Below are 22,077 nucleotides of genomic sequence, written 5' to 3' on the forward strand. Positions count from 1 at the left end.
AAATTATTATTAAAAATATTACAGTTAGGAAACAAATCTTTTTCTCTCGTTTTATAATTAAAATATATGATTATATATATAATTGACTTAAATATGTTAAATAATACAAATATGCCAATATTAATAACATAATAAATAATAATAAATGCACGATCAAGCTTGATCAATAAAAAAAAATAAAAAAATTACAGCCAGATAATTCACAACAATTTAAAAAAAAAACATACTTTATGTAGTCATTATAAAAATATATTTATATAAATTAAGACTTAAAAAATGTTTAAGGCCTACAATATAATAAATTCTCCAGTATCAGTTAAGGTTGTTCAATCTAGATTTTAAGTCTTTGAGTAATGGTTGTGTGTCTGTAATATTGTGAAGAGATGACACACCAGTAATTACAGAGTATATGCTTTCCAATACTATTTTATAGTGTTCCTTTGTTTTGGTTGTATAATTTATCTGAAAAAATAATTATAAGTTTTAGATATGTAAATTAAGAATTAATATAATTATAAGTATTTACAGGCAATATATATGTATCAGTTTCTGTTGAGGTTGAGGACTCTAATTTAATTATCTTAGCTGGTGGAGGTTCACTATCACTATGATGATGGCGATTATTATTATGGTTAATATCTTGTGAGATGCACTTCTTGTTTCGACGAAAAACTGTGTTTTTTTGTAAATGAGTATCAGTTTCTTCGCGATCCATATCTCTTTTAGGACAAGAACAAATTTTTACTGGAAGTACACGACGGCCAAGCACTTGGCCACTGTAAATGACAGGAATTTTGATATTTTCTATTATATGTAATAAATTATAATGTATAAAAATATAGAGTACATACGTGTAATCCTCTAATGTGAATATTACAATTATAGGACGACGTTGCATTCCACTAATGCAAGAAGTCTTGCAAACAAATCTATAAGATAATCTGGTGCTATCTGACCCATGTTCAGGTCTAGATAAAAGTGTAACTACACTTTTACGCCTACTAACTTCATCAATATGATAAGTTGTACTTTCATTATCACAACGTATAACATGTTCTAAATGTGTAAAACCTGCAAAAAAATTAATTAAAATATTATAAAATGTTCAGTACATTATGAAAATTTTTAAAAAGAACATTATATTTGTATATTTTATACTGCTCTGAGAAGATATTAACTTCTATATTTAAGATGTTATCTAATTGAAAATTGAATTTACATTTTTGTACCATTTATGAATTTATTATTAAATACTTAAAGAAGAAATTGAGACTATCAAAACAACTTATATCTATTTGAAACTGCTGAACATTATGTTTTTTATTATTTACCTTTGTTAAACTGATCTATAGGTGATAAATGTTGTAAACAACGATCAACCGGTTCTTTTAACCAATCTGCTGCACTGTACATAGGCATAGCACGTACGAATAATAACATATTATTGGCAATCTTGTCATAATCACATTTAAAATTTAACAGAAGCACTTTATTTATGTCAATAAAAAGTTTTTGCAGTCTAACTGAATACTAGAATAGATAAAATGAGAATAATTAGAACTATTACATAGTTAACATAAATTATTAATATACTCCGTGACACGAGAGAACGCATACAGCTCGCGCATCTGAATGACTGCTCTCTGCTGTCTCGAGGCCAAATTTCCCCTACCATGCGGCAGATGGTCTGTGCACACAGCAGCTCAAATAACACAATATAAGATACGCGCGCCGTGTTGATGATTTCTTGATCATTGTTATCCATTGTGGTTTATGAGTTAAAAAAGTAATAATATATACGGGGCGAAACAGAACACATTGCACAGGAATAAACGACATTGAAAAAAGGTTATTATTGCATTCGCAGTGTATACAGCTGACAATGAATACCAAAGCACTCTGACGAATTGCGCTCGTGCTGGTTAACTGGTAGGGATGCACAAAAAAAAAACGCGTGTTGGTCGACTATGCGTTCTCTCGTGGCAAGAAATATAGTCGTTCATTTTAATTATAAACAGTATACATACATTCCATTTTTGTCGGTATGACTGGGAACTGGAATCTAACAACACTTCAAAATTAGTACTTCCACCAAATTCATCCTGGCACGGTATAATACCAGTTGGTGATGATTTTACAGAGCCAGCTGTACATGTTTCACGATTTTCTTGATCTTCTTCAGGCTAAAAATTAAAATGAATAGGCTATAATACAATTTGAATTATATTTTAGATTTTTAAGACATTAATGTATGTATCTTATAGCGTTTTAAAAATTAAAAATGCTCCAACTTTCAACTTTGAGTGGTTTCTTGTAAAAATCAGCCCAGTTTGTCAAAAGTAAAAAATTCCAAATACTTTTAAAAATAATTGGGAAAACAAAAACAAAAAAAGCGGGAAAGTGAATATCACTCTGCTGTACAGTGGTTATAAGTGGGTCACTGTATAATGGATGGTATTAAATTTGAATTCAATGATATAATATCATTGTAGAGGAAAAATTATTCTGAGCAGAGATGATTTGTCAGTGTGGATATTTTATATTATATTCATATTGTTATTACTTATTATCAGGGCTAGGAACTTTATGCGCTAAAAAACAATGAAATATGTGCATACGTATGCACTAAAAAAAACCAAAATATGCGGTATAATATGCATTTATTATTTTAAAAAAAATGTATTTAAAAGCATAATTATAGAGAAAAAAAATTATTTTTGAATCATAAATATTTTATTTATATTTTTCTTTTGATAATACTGAATCTGTAAACCTGGCCGGTCATTACGGTCATTAAAGGCCAATTCTTATTTCCTAGTAAAAACACTATAAACCATACGGGCGAGCGTCGCCGACGGCAATACTGACAGCTATTGGTAAAAATAAATATTTTATTCTTGAAAACATTTTAATTAAATAAGACGATTAAAATTTATAATATTTATAAACATTTACACAATATTTCAACTATTACTCGGTATAGTATAATTCAAAATATTGACTAGGAAACCGTGTGCGGCGGCTATTTATTTTTAAATTATTTAATTTACAATATTCAACTATCAAAAACTTGTTTGTTGTAGATTTCTTCTACATTTTTACCATAAAATGCATTTATATACTCAAAATCTTTAAATATGCATAATCATATAAATTTAGTAAAATATGCAAAAATATGCAACATAAATTGTTGTATTTCAACTGTATGGTTCATGAAACGAATTTGTATCGAATCAGATTTGAAATATGCAGCTTCCTGAGAAAGATGCAAATGCATAAAGTTCCGAGCCCTGCTTATTATTAATACAGTAGCCAGTAAGATGAATTAATATTATAAAATTACAACAAAATAACTAAAATTATTATTCTAGGTCATTTAATATGTGATTTCATTCAAATTTTAATTTAAAATAATTATAGAAAAAACCGTGTTTAATGTTTATATATTTTTTGGTTACAGAGTTAACTATTTACGTGGAATGTTGTTATAAATTCAATTTGTAAATATAAAAGTTGAACATTTTATACATTTTTTACTAAAAAAATCATATTTTGTCAAAATTCAAACGTTTAATGCATATAAAAAAGTGTCACTTTCATTTATATAAAATAATAATAATGAAATAATTTCAATAATTTAACTGTCAGTAAGAATTTTTGTTTTTGAAAAAGGCAGGCAAACATGAGAAATCTTGAATAAATTTTCAAATCTTAGATTTAAAAAGAAAATGTTTTATGAATTTCTGACTCAAGATAATTTGTACATTTTTGTGATTGTTACGTATTTTGTCAAAATTTGAACTTTAAATGCTTAAAAAAAAAATTGTGACTGGATTTTTAATATTTTTTAAATATAATTTTAACAATATATTAGGAGTCTTATATAAATTTTTCAAGCTTTTATATGTGTATATTTGTTTTAGTTACACCAAACAACCAAAATTGTTTTTGTCAAAAATCTATTTTGTGTAACATTCGTATGCTCAGAATCTAAAATAAGAAAAATAGGTATGTTTACATGAAACCAGATTTTGTTTCTTTATTATAATATAAAAATGAATAAACTATGGTCATGAGATTTCTAAGCATTTTCTAATCAATTTGTGTTTTTGGTTTGATTTAAAAATATTTTTTAGACTTTTTAGTTTATTTTTGAAGTATGTTTAGTAAATGTTTGTTTGCAGTAAAAAAGCTTGATATTTCAATAATATGATTTTTCTCATAACAATTTATTACAAAATATTTAAAATACAAAGAGAAAAATTTTTTTTATGAGTGTTTAAAAAGTTCAAATCTTTATTAAATTTGTCAAAATCATGAAAATATGTAAAAACTTAATGCTTGAACATTTTACAAAAGATTTGTCATAAGATTATTTTATATCGTTTATGTTTATCATTGAATTCAAATTTAACACATCCATTAGTGACCTACTCAACGAAGAGACTCAACTTGGCAACATATATTTTAATTAATACTTGGATCAAATAGTTTAAGGTCAATGCCCTTTATCAATATTACAATAAGATTATGACAACATTATTCAAATTATATATTATATAGATAATATTAATCTAAATAATTTTCATAGATCTTAACTCAACTAAAAGTTACCGTTTGCGGAAGATTCAAATCTACAACCCTTCCATTTTCCATTGGCATTGAAAAATAGTATTCATTAATATCATTTGGATTCATAAATACTCCATCAAACTGATTTAACAGTGGTGTTAAGCTCTCATTACACCTAATAAAAATTAAATCAAGTGTATTATAATGTATATAAACCTTAATTATTAAATAGAAATTTTAAAAATATTTATCTAGCCATTAACAATTAAATAATGCATAACATAACTCATTTAATAATGGAAACAAATAAATAGTATTATCTTTTTTCTTTATTTAAATTAAATTTGAATTTCTAAAATAGAAAACATTAAACACTTAGTTAAACTCATATCAGAAAAGCAAATAATAAGCCAAGCGTGCAAAGTGCAAAATATTCAAAAACCATGCTTATACTTACATATTAAAATTAAATATTTCTTCATTAGAATTCTGCATTTCTGATATGCCGAGAAATTTTGTATCATCCATCTAATACAAAAAATATGTCTACACAAATTGTTTACTAACGTCTAACCTAATTTTTCAATATTCAACTAATAATAGATAAAATAGGTAACTAAATATATAACAATTAGGGTTTAGATGCGAATACACTTACAAATGAACAAGATTAAAAGTATACAAAAATTATATAAATAACTCACAAAAATTGTAGGTAGTGTATAGAATGCATTACTAAATTTAGCAATATATAAATTAATATTATATTGTATCTAAAAATTGATTCATTAATCATTTGGACTTGACCATGTTATAACTAGAGGGCAATGGATTGTTCAACAGACAATACAAGCAATAATATTATACATAATGAGTATGATCAGGATAATGTTGCTCTAAAAAAATCATGAACTTTTAACTTTTGTCATATTAATTTCCACTAAAATTTATATGCAATTCAAAGGACAGAGACAAAATAAAAATCAAAAATACACGAGGATACTCAATTAATAAATTCATAAACGCAACTATAACGGTTGCCGCCAGAACTGGGTATCGTTGTTAACAGCACAACGTATATTGATAAAAATTAGGGAAGTATAAGAATTTAAATTTACGACATCCTTTGTAAGAATATCTATAAAATGATTTTAATTTAAAAGTGTATAATAGGTCAATTCTGTCTAATATTAAAGCACAAGATTGATTTTGCTGAACGCACATTTGCTATGTTGCGTGTGTCAGAGAGAGAAAGGAAATAATACACAATAAATTATGTTGCAATTATTTTTTTTGTATAGAAAGTAATAAGTAGGTACCTACTTACTAATTAAAAATATTTTTTAAATTTTTATATTAATCTCATAAATTATAATCAACTATTTTATAAAGGTATTATTTACAAATTTTGATAATTTATAGCAACCTTTTGAGATTTGTAGAGGTGTTACAACAGAACAGTCAATAAGGTTATCAATAGATCAATGTCTTTGTCTCCTAAAGAATTCAATCAACAACTACAGTAGATAACTAGTAACAAATATAAATTGTTAAATGTGAAATATATTTTTTAAAAAGAATAAATATATAAACCATAGGTGTTCAAACTGTGTGTTGCGATTCCAACAGATGTCACAAATATTTGTGGGGAACTGTGGCCCAGAAGAAGAAAACAAATTAATTATGATGGCGATTTATATATTAATTTATTCTATATGTAAAACATTTAATATTGGTTTTTTATGTATAATTACTATTAAATCTGTTGTCTGATATAAATGATATATTATATTATTATATTATTATACATAATTAAACACTAAAACATTATCTTCCAGTTTCCTTAATAATTCAAGAACCACCAAAAAATGTTTTAATGTTGTAAAGAGACAAAGAGCTGTAGGATGAAAAAGTTTGAATATCTCTGAATTCAGATACATACAATTTAGAATGGATAGGTATCTATTATCTATAATCGTCGCACATTATGCACATGTCCGGGTGGAGGTTGATTTACATTCATGCTCTTAATGCGGAGAGTACAAAATTGGTAACCCCAGTTTCTATTAACATTTTGAGTGCCTTATAGTATTTGACGCATGTTGCCTATGTATCTGTGTCAAACTGTCCCAACAACTGTGTTGACATCAAGCTCTCATGAAACGATTAAAAACCACGTATAAAAATGGAGAGTTGCCTTGATACCAGAGTGAATGATAAAACCGTACAGATAACTATAAAAACGACTACCTGTTGACTAAGGCACTCAGCATGTGAATAAAAATTGGTGTCACTGAGTAGACTTCCCTGGACTGAAGTGTATTTAATATACAGTAAATCCTTAATTTTTTTCAACTATTATTTTAACTACTAAGTAACAGCATTGATTATACATATTTATATATATTATACTATGTATAATCAATGGTAGGTAACAGCAACCCAATCGCCTAACAATCACAAATCACAATCATACCTATTAGACAAGTTTTTTTTTATATAGTATCACCTTAGAGTAAATATACAATATAAGTATATTAAATGTAATTACTAAACACAATTAAAAATTTTTTTTTTCCTATATTATTACTATCCAAGTTCTAACTCAAAAAATGTGTTATAAATGAAACAAGGATGAAACATACAGGTGATACAATAACGCAGAAATACGGAATGTACACTGAATAACCCTGTTTTTTTATTAACTTATCGGTCAAAATGACCGATGCCACTATTCATTATTCATATATAACAATGAAATGCAAAATATTTAATTTATGTAGATGTATTCCATAATATTATAAACATAATTTGCTTGCTAAAACAAATATTAATTAAAATACATGATCTATTTTAGATTGAAATTTTTTATTTGTATATTTCCATCAAAAAGACAGATGATACCTATCACGTGATTTTAGAGGATGCCACCGATGATGGGTTAAAGTTACAGTGTTACTATACTGTACACACTACCTACTTATATTTATTTTATTTAATAAACAAATTGTATTTTTACTTTCATACTAAAATTATTTGTCTGGTAATGTTTACAAAACCAGCCAATTTATCAAACACAAGTCACAACTTTATACAAATTACATATGGTGCAAGTTGTGAAAACTAAAAACGACTACTTGTGTATTATTTAAATCGATAAAAAGTTTATCAAAGTGCAATAATTTTAGAGCATACACAATTGCGTAAATAAAAACAAAGATATATTACAATGTCATAACGCTCAACAAAAATGAAAACAAGCATAATTTCCTTACCATAAAATCCGCGAAATGTATGTATTATTCAGGTGAAATTTTAACAGCGCACTTACGGTATAATATTATGTGATGCCGTGATGGCTTATACAATTAAGCAAACTCAATAAATTTAAAATGTAATGACCATAAAATTAATTTCAGAAACTTATCACAGAGACAGTGCACAGACACCAGTTGTAGTCCACCGAAGATTGCACCTGCAACCTGTATGGCTGTAATGCTGTATGGGTTGTAGCCTGAATTACAGTACCATTGTGTATATATTGTGACTATTAGTGTACTCTTATTACTGTTTACCTTATGGTATACAGATACAGCCCAATGCGCACCATATTATATACTTAATGTCTATGATGCGCACTGCGGCACTGCACAGTGGGCACCTTGGGAGTTGGGTCTTTGACGAACATGTGTACCATAATATTTATTATTTTATGTTAAGGTTCATAACCTCAGAATATATACCGCTATAACCAACCACTATCTTAAATCATGATACCAACTGATACCGATTTGTTTATAAAAATTAAAATTTGAAGGTTATGTCCAATACTCCAATATATCAGAATTGTAAATTGTTCGTTTTTAAACGTTATTTGATGTTTTGATGGTAATTTTAATATTTATTATTTATTTCAAATAATTATTACTTAATATAATAATAAGAATTTAATTAGAAAGCCTGTAGAATTTTACAATACAAATTTAGTTTTTGAATTCATAAAATGGATTCTGATCTTTATGATGAGTTTGGTAATTACATTGGACCAGAATTGGAATCTGACGAAGAGGAAGAAGAACAGCCACCATCTCCTGATCCAGAACCTCAGGATATTGATGTAAGTAAATACATTTAATACATGCAATATTTATGTCTAATGTAATTTTGTTTTTGTAGATGATTGAGGAGAGTGAAGATGGGCCAGAAGAACCGGGTATGAGCGTTGTTTTACATGAAGATAAACGGTATTATCCAAGTGCTGTTGAAGTGTATGGGCCTGACGTTGAAACATTAGTCCAAGAAGAAGATGAACTACCATTAACAGTTCCATTGGTTGCTCCTGTTAAACAACATAATTTCCAAATCAAAGAACAACATTTACCAAACACAACATATAATATGGAGTAATTTTTGTTTGTTTTTATATTATATATAAATTAATTTAATTACATGCTATATTTTGACTAGATACTTGGCCGATTTAATGGACGTTGCAGGACTAGTACGTAATGTTGCATTGGTTGGACATCTCCACCATGGCAAAACTAGTTTAGTAGATTGCCTAGTCCGTCAAACTCATCCAGACTTAGGGCAGTTAAATTTAGATTCAGCAGATGCTGATTTGATGCGTTATACAGATACTTTAATGACTGAACGGCAAAGAGGTGTTAGCATTAAAGCCACTCCTGTGACATTGGTTTTACCTGATGTTAATTCTAAATCATATTTAATGAACATTTTTGATACACCTGGTAATTTACTTTTAAATTTAAATTATTTTATTTATTTATAAATCTAACTTTGGTGTTAACTAGGTCATGTTAATTTTTCTGATGAAGTAACAGCTGCCCTTAGAATTTGTGATGGGGCTGTAATATTTGTCGATGCTGCAGAAGGTGTAATGTTAAATACAGAACGTCTGATTAAACACGCTATACAAGTTTGTACAAAATTATGTGTTGGTTTGTAAAAAATATTTTTAAAAAAATTTTAAAAATTTTAGGAGAAAATAGCAATTACTATTTGTGTAAATAAAATTGACAGACTTATGTTGGAGCTTAAACTTCCTCCTCAAGATGCATACTACAAAATTAAGCATATAATTGATGAAGTAAATTCTCTGTTAAGGTATAAACCAATATCAGGCTATTATCTACCTGATATCTAACTATACTCCGTTCCACGAAAGAAGGAACTATTTTTTTTGTCCGTTGCTGCACATTTCCCTCCACTTGCGCCTTTTTGGTTTTGATCATCAAATGTTTGGTCGGCTGTGGGCAACTTGTACTTTGTAGCTCGCCATAAATGGGGGATATTTAGCTTCAGTGCTATCAGTCAGAAGCGCAAACGAGTTTATTCTCTCGTGGAACGGACTATACTACAGGGTTATATTGAATTATTTTTTTCTTTTAAACTGCTATACTCAAATTATTTATTTACTTTACAGTTTACACTCACAGAATGATCCATCTCGTATTGTTTCACCAATTATAGGAAATGTTTGTTTTGCATCAGCTCAATATGCTGTTTGTTTCACACTAAAGTCTTTTGCTAAACTTTATGCCAATCATTATCCTAATGTTAAGGTTGACAGTTTTTCTAAAGTTTTATGGGGTGATGTATACTTTAATCCTAAAACTAGAAAATTCTCCAAAAAATCTCCACATAATAGCGCTCAAAGAAGTTTTGTTGAGTTCATATTAGAACCTTTATATAAATTATTTGCTCAAGTAATTGGTGATGTAGACACTACTCTACCCGATGTTTTGGATGAACTTGGAATTAAACTAACAAAACGTGAAATGAATATTAATATACGACCACTATTACGCCTCGTGTGTGGACGCTTCTTAAATGATCTCAGTGGTTTTGTGGACATGTGTGTCAATCATATACCTTCACCAGCAGAAAATGCAAAAAACAAAATAGATACAATCTATACAGGTCCTCAAGATACTGAACTAGCCAAGGATATGCTTGATTGTAATCCAGATGTAAGTTTTCTTTAAGATATACCGTTATTTTATGTTTTGCATTTATTTTTTTTTTCTTAGGGTCGTTTAATGGTGCACAGTACTAAAATGTATCCAACTGATGATTGCACTTTCTTCCAAGTATTAGCTCGAGTAATGAGTGGGACATTGCACGCTGGACAAGAAGTAAAAGTTTTAGGTGAAAACTATTCCTTGGTTGATGAAGAAGATTCTAGGGTAATGACAATTGGACGGTTATGGGTACATGAAGCTAGATATAAAGTTGAAGTGAATAGAGTACCAGCTGGTAATTGGGTGCTTATTGAAGGTATTGATCAACCAATTGTTAAAACTGCAACAATTACTGACTTAATAACAACTGATGATTTATACATATTCAGGCCATTAAAATTCAACACTCAGTCTGTTATAAAAATTGCCGGTAAAAAAATAATACTGAAATTAATATTTTTTGTAAATATAATAAAAAAAACATATTATAGTTGAACCTGTAAATCCATCCGAATTACCCAAAATGTTGGATGGTTTGAGAAAGGTCAATAAGTCTTATCCTCTTCTTATCACTCGTGTTGAAGAATCTGGTGAACACGTTATACTTGGCACTGGTGAATTGTATTTGGATTGTGTAATGCACGATCTCAGAAAAATGTATTCAGAAATTGGTAAGTATAATTAGCATTACAATTTACAGCATACCTAAATATTAAGTACTACATTTTTTATTGTTCAAGATATAAAAGTGGCAGATCCCGTTGTTGCTTTTTGTGAAACTGTTGTTGATACATCATCATTAAAATGTTTTGCTGAAACTCCAAACAAACGTAATAAGATAACAATGATTGCAGAACCATTAGAAAAAGGTCTTGCTGAAGATATTGAAAACCAAGTGGTTGACATTTCATGGGACAAGTAATACTTCACAATTTGTTTTCAAAAATGATTTTATACATTATTTAATAATAAATTTTCTGCCATTTAAGGAAAAAAATTGGTGAATTTTTCCAATCTAAATATGATTGGGATTTACTTGCAGCTCGTTCCATATGGGCGTTTGGTCCAGATACTACTGGCCCAAATATTCTTGTAGATGATACTCTGCCATCCGAAGTTGACAAAAATATACTTAGGTCTATAAGGGATTCTATCGTTCAAGTAAGTTATTTACCTTTTTATAAAATATTATTACTTGTTAGTACTTAATTTGTTGAATAGTTTCAAATTTTATTGTTAGTTCTAGTGAATCAAAAAACCATTAATTTGTTTGTCAGTTAGTGGCGGCTTGAACTTTTTTTCCTTGACTCACATTTAATATTTTTACACCCATGGGAAAATAACCATAATTCTAACATAGGACACTCGCCCATTAATATGTTTGAGAATCATGTCATTCAAATATACTTCCTTTGAGACGCCACTATTTACTTTTATAAGACAGTTAAACCCCGACTTGTATTCCTTAAAATTACCAATTAATTGTTACTTTTATCCCTATGAGGTCTTCATAAAAGTAATGACTTTATCATTTGATATTATCTGACTAACTGATCACTTCTATTTCTAGCTTAAATTTATTAATATTTTCTGTATTTAATAATTTATTTTAGACTAAAACTGTTTTAAAATTATAATAATTTGGTTTGATTTAAGGGTTTTCAATGGGGCACTAGAGAGGGACCATTATGTGAAGAACCAATTCGTAATGTTAAATTTAAAATATTAGATGCAGTCATTGCCCCTGAACCATTACATAGAGGAGGAGGTTAGTACTACTAATAGTTGAACTACGTATAATCTAATGTCTTATAGTACATTAAAAAATAATAAATTATAGGTCAAATTATTCCTACTGCTCGTAGAGTAGCCTATTCAGCATTTCTTATGGCAACACCTCGTTTGATGGAACCATATCTATATGTTGAAGTCCAAGCTCCAGCAGATTGTGTTTCTGCTGTTTATACTGTATTGGCTAAAAGAAGAGGACACGTAACTCAAGATGCTCCTGTTCCAGGATCACCACTTTATACCATCAAAGCTTTTATTCCTGCTATTGATTCATTTGGCTTTGAAACTGATTTACGTACTCATACTCAAGGACAAGCGTTTTGTTTATCTGTATTCCATCATTGGCAGGTTAGTAAATTATATTATACATTTTAATATATAAAACATACACAATTACTAACACCCTTCATAATAAGTTATTGTCATATGATATAATTAAACTTTTAACAAGAAAGTAGTTATGAAAGAAATAAAGGCTTTTCTGTCTGCAAATATTATAATTTTTACATACATTTTAAGACATACTATCAACTTAATGGTTAATTAACAATATATTAAACTTATGGAATATTCTCAAACTAGTTATGTTTAAGCCAATAATAATTATTTATAATTATTACTATTATTTTTTTCTGAGGATACTTAAAATTAGTAAAAGTTTCACATTGATTGGAAATAAAGTCTATTTGGTTCTTAAAATAAAATATTTTATATATATATTCTCATTCCCATTAGAATAATGAAAGATTACAGACAAAAACTAGAAACAATAATTTTATATTTATAAAAATGCATTTTTAGATGTAAAGGTTAGTGAAGTACTGAAGTAGGATAATTTCTGTATTATGTCTGGCATTATATTATTTAATATCTACTTAACTATGCAAAATTATTCACAATCTGCTATTGATATTTTATAAGAATTATTTAATACAAATTATATAATAACTTATTAGTCGTAATTCATCATTTAACTTTATTTTAGATTGTTCCCGGTGATCCACTTGATAAAAGTATAGTTATAAAACCTTTGGAACCACAACCAGCTACACATCTTGCTCGAGAATTTATGGTGAAAACGCGGAGGAGAAAAGGCCTAAGTGAGGATGTATCCATAAATAAGTTCTTTGATGATCCTATGTTATTAGAATTGGCCAGACAAGATGTATCTCTTAATTACCCTATGTAATAAGTTCTAGTTAAGATAAAATTATACTTTTTCTTTAATGTTTGTACTAATATAAGTAAAACAAAAATAATTAAAGCATTTTTTATATTATGTAAAATAAAAATAATTAAAGCATTATTTTTAATGATTTTATACTAAGTACAATAGAAGTCGTTTAATATTTTAGATGCTAAATTGTCTAATTAAAAAAAATAAATATATATATAGTCAAATTTATGCTTTTGGTAATAATTATTATTATTCAGTACCTACACACACTACTTCTCATGGCCACAACCATCCCATATATAGCATTATTATCTAATGTATATTAATATCTAATTTGGTTCTATGACTTATATTTGTATTTAACCTGTATTGATAATATGTCAATATAGTCTATACTTTTACTTCTAAATTTGGCAGCTTGAAATTGGAAAATTGGAAAAATTGCCAGTGGGTGTTAACTATAAGTTTATAAATAAATAAACAAAAATTATAATAAACAGTTATAAAATGTTAATCATATTAATATGTGTGCTGGCCCAGGTTCAATTAACATATTTTGATTGTTTTTAGACATCTACCTCATTATTTCAAAAATCTGTACTTTATAATAATATGGTTACAACTTAAAATATAAAGTTGTGGGGTTTAATATGACGTACTGGTTTGCAAGGCTTACACATATCATAGGTTCTCCATCCCCGTTTCCTGCTATAGATTAGACAATAACAATAAGTAATACCTAATGTATTCAGAATTTTATTTCCATTTATGTTTTTTCGGAACATTTTACTTTTAACTTTAATTTACACAAAACAAATATCTACTTTAAAAAACTGTTCAGGGCAAGCTAAATTAAATATTAAATACCTATATGGCTATAGATAAAAAATAAATTTAAATTAAATTTCCCATAAGTTATGGCACAGTTGTGGTTGGGCCATTACCATTGATTTAAAAATATTTCATGGAAAAGTGTTAACCAACATATACTATATTATTACAATATAATAAAATAAATAATAATCACTAATTAGTTATGTTGTCAAACTATAGCTTGGTAAAATATTAGGTAAATACTAAAATTGCAAAATTCACATAAATATCTTGTTTTGTAAAACGTTTTATCAAAAAAATAGTCTACCGGAAAGTCAAATTAAATTTTTATTAGCATTTGAAGTTCAAAATCTTACAACATTGGATATTCACTCGATTTATCATGTAGCAATTTTCTTATTTTGTTGTTTTTTTTAAAAACAAACTACTGTAGATACTTGAAATTTACATCATATGTATAGAAAATACTGATATAAACATTCAGTGAAATTTTCAAGTATCTACAGTCATTTGTTTTTTAATTACAATAAAATAAGAAAATTGTTACATGAGAAATCGAGTGAATATCAAATGTTGTAAAAATATAAATTTCAGACGCTCATAAAAATTTAATTTAAGTTTCTTGTAGACATTTTTTTTTTGATAAAGGTAGACAAACTTATGAGTAATCTTATATTACATTTTAAAATCTTAGATTTAAAAAGAAAAATTTTTATGAGTTCTCAATTTAAAATAATTTGCTAATTTTCGTGATTTTTCCGTATTTTGTCAAAATTTGAATTTTAAATGCGTATAAATAAAAACTGTGACTAAGGATTTTTAATTTTTTTCATCTGCCTTTGAAACAATAACCTAGGAGCCTTCTATTAATTTTTCAAGCTTTTTTACTCAACAGATAAAATTTTATTGATATTTACAGAAAGAAAAACTAAAAAAAATGGAAACCAGAAAATATTTCTAAACAGTTCAAAACAAATAAAAATATTTTGAAAATTTTATCGTATATAGAAAATGCAAATATAACAACCAGTGAAAAATGCATGTTCGTTTTGTTTTTCCGGGCGCTTATGAAAACTATTGGGAATTTTAAATTTTGACCTCCCAAAGTACCAACTAGATTCACTTTCCCATCGAACAAGATACTTAAGTTGAAAATCGAAGCATTATTTCGACTACTAGTCGTGTACACAGACAAAAATAAAAAACACACATCCTTGTAAAATCAATACATTCATCGCTCCGCTCAGAATCTATAACGTGAAATTGAAAAATAGATTGATAAAGTACATAAGTACTTTCCAACAATCGCTTATTAATAATAAGTTATTATCTACGTTCCAGGCAACAACCATTCATTTATCTCTAATTTTATTCTTCGGAAAGGAATGATAAAGATACACTTTTTGTCCACAAATACGTAAAACTCAAAATCGCATATAAAGATAAGTGCGACTTGTGAAAAATGTGTCTTTCCTCATGGATACATAAACATCACATTTTACCTTTGGAAAAATACAGTTTATTTAATAAATAGTATTTTTTAGGTGGCTAACAGTTAGACGGCTGGGAAACATGGTGAAATTAATAGAACGATTATAATGTCAAATTATTGGTATAAATAACATAATATTTAATAAAGTTTTAAAATTTACTTTTTTTTGATATGACTTCTTGGAATATTCTCTTTTATTGCTTATTATTTCAAACGATTTCTTCCAAACCAAAAAATATAAGTTAGTTCTGATATTACCAAAAACTATTTTATGTTATCATAAATCTTATTTTATCATCTTATTTATGTATAAATTAAGCATGTAAAAACCATAGAACTATATAATATTATATAGTTCAATGGTAAAAACACACATTATGAAAAAAAATCGCTTGGGAGCTAAACTGCATTTATGCCAAAATTATCCCTAATTATGCATAGGTATATAAATTAAATAAGTATGCTTACTGCTTACACAATCACAGTTTATACATTTTACCATTGATTATACATTAGACATTATGCATATTATACATGGAACGCTTAAAAGTTAAGATATTAATCCCACCTGCTAGAACTTCATGCGGCCCTCAAAGTTTTTATTTTGTCTCCCTGCCCCTAAGACTTTTATTAAAAAAATTACTATAAAACGTAGGTAAACGTCATACGTGCGGCAATGAGTGATGTCAAAAACCATCATACCTATTTATGAAAGAGTTAATTGACAACCCTAGATTATAATTATCTATACGGTCAGTTTAGATAAAAAAACCAGTATCTAACAATATGTCAAGGATTCGCTAATACATTATACAATAGATAGGTAATACGGATGGATTATAATATTTATATTGTATATATCTATAGCTTTTCAGGTAATATATTGTTGTTTGGTGTAAATCATTTTTACTTAAATTTATTATTCAGGTTGAAGTGTTGCAACATATAAGATATTGTATATCTTATATATTAGGCAGATACCTACGCAATAACGCAAGTATATGAAGGTTGTAGCCTGTAGGTAATATAACTAACAAGTATAATACAAAATAAGTAATAACTAAAAAGAAATTATATGAAATATATTATACAAACTATTTTACTATTATTATTATTATCTACTAATTATAAATTATTAATAGTTATATTTTATTATAAGCGATTAGCCATTTTTAGTATACCTTTAACCTATTTTAATTTTAATATTTTATGGTCTATGTATGGTACCTATACTTTTTCAATCATTATAGCACGGATTTTAATGTTCTGAAAACAAGAAAACGCTTTTCAAAAATACAACTTAATTCACTAATAATATTACAAAACTTTAAAAATGCTCTTATAAATTGTTTTTAACATAATGATAAATACAATTTGAAAATTATATTGCTTATAATTAAATATTTAAGTAAGTACGTAATTTATGGTATTATCGCAGTTGATGCAAGTATTTAAAAAAAGGTATCAAATTGAATAGAACTCTTATAGCTATTTAATATCGGCCCCAACACCTTAAAATAAAAATAAAAACAGTCAACTCCAGACTCCATTTACTCCGCCCACTTCTTAGATCCAAGACATCATTAAAAAATAAACTATTAATATACAAAACCATCATCAGACCGGTTTGGTCCTATGGCATCCAGATTTGGGGCTCTGCCAAACCCTCCAACACGAGAACAATCCAGGCATTCCAGTCGATCTGTCTGAGGCAAATTGTCTCTGCTCCATGGTTTATCACAAATAACAATCTCCACAAAGATCTAAATATTCCATCGCTCTCTCAATTAACAAAGTCTCACTACGTCTCCTTTCATTCCAAGTTAATCCAACACTACAATCCATTAATAAAACGCATATCTTCTCTAACAATCCCTGATAACCCCCAGAGACGTTTAAAACGCTCCTGGCCTAGAGACCTTCTAATTTAATCTGTCGGGTGGCACTACTGAGTGCCCTCCCCTATCTGTTATTCTCGACATGTAAATACTTTATCTAAATTACTTATTGTACCAAATTGTTGTATAGATTGTAATTATATTTTTAAATAAAAAATTAAAAAAAAAAAAAAAAAAAAAAAAAAATATCGGCATGCACGGATGCACGAGACAAAAATGTCGTTTGGATGACCGTCGACAACAGCCGCCAAATTAGAATCGTTAGAGTACTTGGAGGGTCAACGGTCAAGGGATAATAATAAGGAGCAACTACAGCTTCAGTGTTGGGGAAATAGGAAACGAACATGGAATAGGAGAGTTGGTGCATAAGTATCAATCATTCTATGGAGAAACTTTAAATTGGTATCAACCCTTCTATCAGCTAACGTTAGATATATCGCAGATACCTAGGTATAATGTCGAAGAAGAACTTCGGCCATAAAATATCCGTGAGATAGCTTTGTAATTTATTATATTGCCAATTGATATGACTTTATTACTACAAATTTTACAAATATGAAAATCCTTATGGCTATTATGTCTAGTAAGATATTTATAAAAATCAGGGAAGTATTTATTTTTTGGGAGAGGGGAGAGCTGAGGCATTTTTCCAAACAATTGTTTATTTTAAAACGAATTTAAAAAAAAAAACTATAATGCATTGTAAGATATAATTAAGTGATAACAGTTTTATTGTGATCTTTAAATATTGCATTTAATACCATATAATCAATTAATCATCCAAGTATTAAAGGTATAAAAATAAATTTTTTGTATTATTCTTTAACGTTATTAGACGCATAGGCGTAGAATAATCAAATATATTGGGGGGAAGGAGGCTGAAGCCCTATACATTTTGAATGTGGCGTTTCGCGGGGGGCTCAGCCCCCACACTCCCCTTTCACCGACTTAAGTTGATGACATTAATTTAAAAAAAAATCATACAGTCTTATTTTTAATATTTTTAAATCACTATAATAACAACTTATGAGGAACTTTAAAATTACATTTTCAAGCTTTTTGGACCCAACGATAAATTTAATTTAAAAAAAGGTGGGTAAGTGGATGTCGCTCTGCTGTACAGTATGTTACAAGTGGGTCACTGTAATGGATGGTGTCCAATTTGAATTCAATGATATAATATCATTGTATAAGAAAAACGATTCTGAGCGAAAACGGTCAGTCAGCCTATGATATTACCAAGTATATTTGATGATATTGTTGTGAATAAAGTAATTTATATATAACCTATTTACGCGGAGCCTTGTTTTAAATTTTCAATCCTTAGCCATAAAAGTTAAACATTTTATAAATTTTTAACTACAAAATAATTAATAAATTATAAATTTGATAATAGATTCTGAGCGAAGCGATGAATGTATTGATTTTACAATGATGTGTTTATTTTTATTTTTGTGTCTGTCATCACCTTTTAAGACAGTAAAAGTGCTTGGATTTTCTTCAACAGTAACTTTTCTGATAGGAAAGTGAATCTAGTTGGTACTTTGAGGGGGTCAAAAGTAAAAATTTCCCAGTAGTTTTCAAAAGCGACGTGAAAAACAAAAGAAAAATTAAGGAAAAACCGGAATTTTTACTTTAAAAAAATTAAAAATCCTTAGTCACAGTTTTTATTTATAAGCATTTAAAGTTCAAATTTTGACAAAATACGGAAAAATCACGAAAATTAGCAAATTATTTTGAGTTGAGAATTCATAAAAATTTTTCTTTTTAAATCTAAGATTTGAAAATGTAATATAAGATTACTCATAAGTTTGTCTACCTTTATCAAAAAAAAAAAATGTCTACAAGAAACTTAAATTAAATTTTTATGAGCGTCTGAAATTTATATTTTTACAACATTTGATATTCACTCGATTTCTCATGTACAAATTTTCTTATTTTATTGTAATTAAAAAACGAATGACTGTAGATACTTGAAAATTTCACTGAATGTTTATATTAGCATTTTCTATACACCATACAATTTTGAAAATATTTTGACTCTTTTTGAGCGGTTTATGGACATTGTCAGTTTTCAATTTTTTTAGTTTTTTTTTCTATAAATATCAATAAAATTTTATTTGTTGGGTAAAAAAGCGTGAAAATTTAATATAAGGCTCCTGATATATCGTTCTAATAGCAGTTGAAAAATATTAAAAATACATAGGCACAATTTTTTTTTATAAGCATTTAAAAATCAAATTTTGACACTATTTATCAAATTAAGGATTGAAAATTTAAAACAAGGCTCCACGTAAATAGGTTATGTATAAATTACTTTATTCACAATAATATCATGAAATATACTTGGTAATATCATAGGTTGACTGACCGTTTTCGCTCAGAATCGTTTTTCTTATACAATGATATTATATAATTGAATTCAAATTTAACACCATCCATTACAGTGACCCACTTGTAACCTACTGTTCAGCAGAGCGACATCCACTTATCCACCTTTTTTATATTTAATTGAAAATGCTCCTACGTCTAATTTTGGATTTACCGATTATTTACTCAAAAATTATATAGAAACCGATGCACAATTTCCACCAATTTTATGGTCAGATAAACCATCCGAAGAAGCTAGAACAACTAATGGTCCAGAATTTTTCATATGCACTATAATTCGCAGTTTTATACCTCGCATCCATCTACTTTCCAAGTAATAAACATATTATTAGGTATTCAAACTGAAACCTATTTAAAAATAAATAGTATTAAACGTAATAAAAAAAATAAATGACGAAAAGAGCAAGAAAACAGTATTAAATTTATGATGGATACTTGGGAAAAATTTAAGAACAACAAAATATCAATGAATGACTATTTGCAATCAATGGGACCATGTTTTTGTGCTAGTCATCAAATGTAATTTTTAAAATCTTAATATTATTATTATACTCTTATTATTAAATTTATAACTGATTATTTTTATATGAAAAAAAAATATCGACTATTGACTATGTCAGTATATACATTTACCATACGTCACGTAATTTAGGAAAAACAATTTTTAACCAAGATGATAATTTGTTGATAATTGGGAAGGAAAATTTTGAATTAATTATTTATTCATTAATTATACATAGCATATACTATGGTATATAGTATTATATGGTACTATATTATTTAATATAGACACATATCATTTGGTGCGCAATGGTGTTGTGATTTTAACAGGTAAAAAAGGATCGGGGCGCAATCGTGGTATAATTAGTCGGGTCAAAAAAAGAAAAATTGTGCAACCGTGTTGCACCGAAATGTTAGATACAAATGAGCGATAAGCTTTCCCTTGTACACATTAATTGATTAATCTATGATAGTGTACACTACCGCTGACAGTAGCGACTCCCGGACGGGTATTTCCACGGCGATGTGTATCTATTCTTCCATTTTAAATGAATGTGATTAGTTACTAGGTACATTTGTTTCAGTCCGTTTTCAGTTAAAAATTTAAAAAATTAAAACCTTAAAAATAAGCCCAGTGCCCACAAAATTATACGCCCGGTGATAATCCTTGACTCCTCCCCCCACCCCTAGATCCGGCCTTGCGCACTATACATACAATATATTATATTAGGTATTTTATAGATATTATATTATATTATATAATATATACATAACTTAAATATGGAACCATCGTATATAATCGATAAGATTAAAACTATACAATATACAGATAAGAACATTTTGTACTCCATAAAACTCTTATCGATCACAAATTTATTATTCTATAGGTACATTAAGATTCTATAATATTGTAGTGGCCCATTGACACTGTGACATAGTTCCATAGACGGATATTGAAGTGGACTTGGGGGGGTTTAAGCCTCCCCTAAATGTAACAAACCACACTAGATGTCAAAATAAAATGTGTATTTTAATATACCTATATATACTTGGTCCCTCTGATAGAATAAAGTATGAGTACTGAGTAGCTACTAGTATTAGTAGGTTGAAGCGTTTAAAAATGTATGTTTACGCTAAGGGATAAGACAAAAATGTTAAGCCCCCCCCCCCCCACGGATGTGACGAAATATCCGCCTATATGCATAGTGCAGTAACAAGTATAGACGTAGACACGTAGTGACACAAGTGTTTAATACTTACAACGGCCTAGACGTATTTGCGAATTTGTTAATTAATATACATTATACAGTCAGTACTATGGAATTCATAGAAAGTAAAAGTGGTAAACAAATATTAGTTTTGGATTATGAGTTTAAATATTATTTTACCGCAAACCGATGGAGATGTTACAAAAAAGATTGTTCTGCTAGAGTTTAC

The 22,077-nt window shown here is 28.0% G+C and overlaps 2 protein-coding genes across 3 annotated transcripts; one reads left to right on the forward strand and one right to left on the reverse strand.

Moving 5' to 3' along the window:
• Nucleotides 1-36: 36 nt before the first annotated feature.
• LOC132948132 (tumor protein p73-like) lies at nucleotides 37-8,220 on the reverse strand. 2 transcript variants are annotated; one of them, XM_061018459.1, is made up of 8 exons: nucleotides 7,848-8,220; nucleotides 5,030-5,100; nucleotides 4,615-4,747; nucleotides 2,028-2,183; nucleotides 1,332-1,530; nucleotides 852-1,071; nucleotides 527-776; nucleotides 37-462 (listed from the first exon to the last, which is right to left on the reverse strand). In XM_061018459.1, the coding sequence occupies exons 1-8, from the start codon at nucleotides 7,848-7,850 to the stop codon at nucleotides 313-315; spliced, it is 1,182 nt and encodes a 393-aa protein (XP_060874442.1). In that variant the 5' UTR covers nucleotides 7,851-8,220; the 3' UTR covers nucleotides 37-312. The 2 variants fall into 2 exon arrangements, with proteins under 2 accessions (XP_060874442.1, XP_060874443.1); XM_061018460.1 differs by lacking the exon at nucleotides 5,030-5,100 and having other exon boundaries at nucleotides 7,848-8,219.
• Nucleotides 8,221-8,397: 177 nt separating this feature from the next.
• LOC132948131 (116 kDa U5 small nuclear ribonucleoprotein component) lies at nucleotides 8,398-13,748 on the forward strand. The gene is made up of 13 exons (XM_061018458.1): nucleotides 8,398-8,689; nucleotides 8,749-8,975; nucleotides 9,040-9,323; nucleotides 9,387-9,511; nucleotides 9,575-9,699; nucleotides 10,019-10,565; nucleotides 10,626-10,986; nucleotides 11,048-11,227; nucleotides 11,297-11,474; nucleotides 11,546-11,717; nucleotides 12,213-12,324; nucleotides 12,397-12,695; nucleotides 13,333-13,748. The coding sequence occupies exons 1-13, from the start codon at nucleotides 8,576-8,578 to the stop codon at nucleotides 13,534-13,536; spliced, it is 2,928 nt and encodes a 975-aa protein (XP_060874441.1). The 5' UTR covers nucleotides 8,398-8,575; the 3' UTR covers nucleotides 13,537-13,748.
• The last annotated feature ends 8,329 nt before the right edge of the window (nucleotides 13,749-22,077 follow it).

The sequence above is a fragment of the Metopolophium dirhodum genome, chromosome 7 (genome assembly GCF_019925205.1).
Source record: "Metopolophium dirhodum isolate CAU chromosome 7, ASM1992520v1, whole genome shotgun sequence".
In the NCBI taxonomy this organism is placed as follows: domain Eukaryota; kingdom Metazoa; phylum Arthropoda; class Insecta; order Hemiptera; family Aphididae; genus Metopolophium; species Metopolophium dirhodum.

What these genes read in the sequence shown, in the direction of transcription:
- LOC132948132 (XM_061018459.1), bottom strand. An exon ending in ATTTGAATCTTCCGCAAACG is followed by an intron (nt 2,184 to 4,614) that starts GTAACTTTTAGT and finishes TTTAATTTTTAG; the next exon opens with CCTGAAGAAGATCAAGAAAA. An exon ending in CTGATACATATATATTGCCT is followed by an intron (nt 463 to 526) that starts GTAAATACTTAT and finishes TTATTTTTTCAG; the next exon opens with ATAAATTATACAACCAAAAC.
- LOC132948131 (XM_061018458.1), top strand. Translation starts at nt 8,576, where the DNA reads ATGGATTCTGATCTTTATGATGAGTTTGGTAATTACATTGGACCAGAA. An exon ending in TGCTTGATTGTAATCCAGAT is followed by an intron (nt 10,566 to 10,625) that starts GTAAGTTTTCTT and finishes TTTTTTTCTTAG; the next exon opens with GGTCGTTTAATGGTGCACAG. An exon ending in TAAGGGATTCTATCGTTCAA is followed by an intron (nt 11,718 to 12,212) that starts GTAAGTTATTTA and finishes GTTTGATTTAAG; the next exon opens with GGTTTTCAATGGGGCACTAG.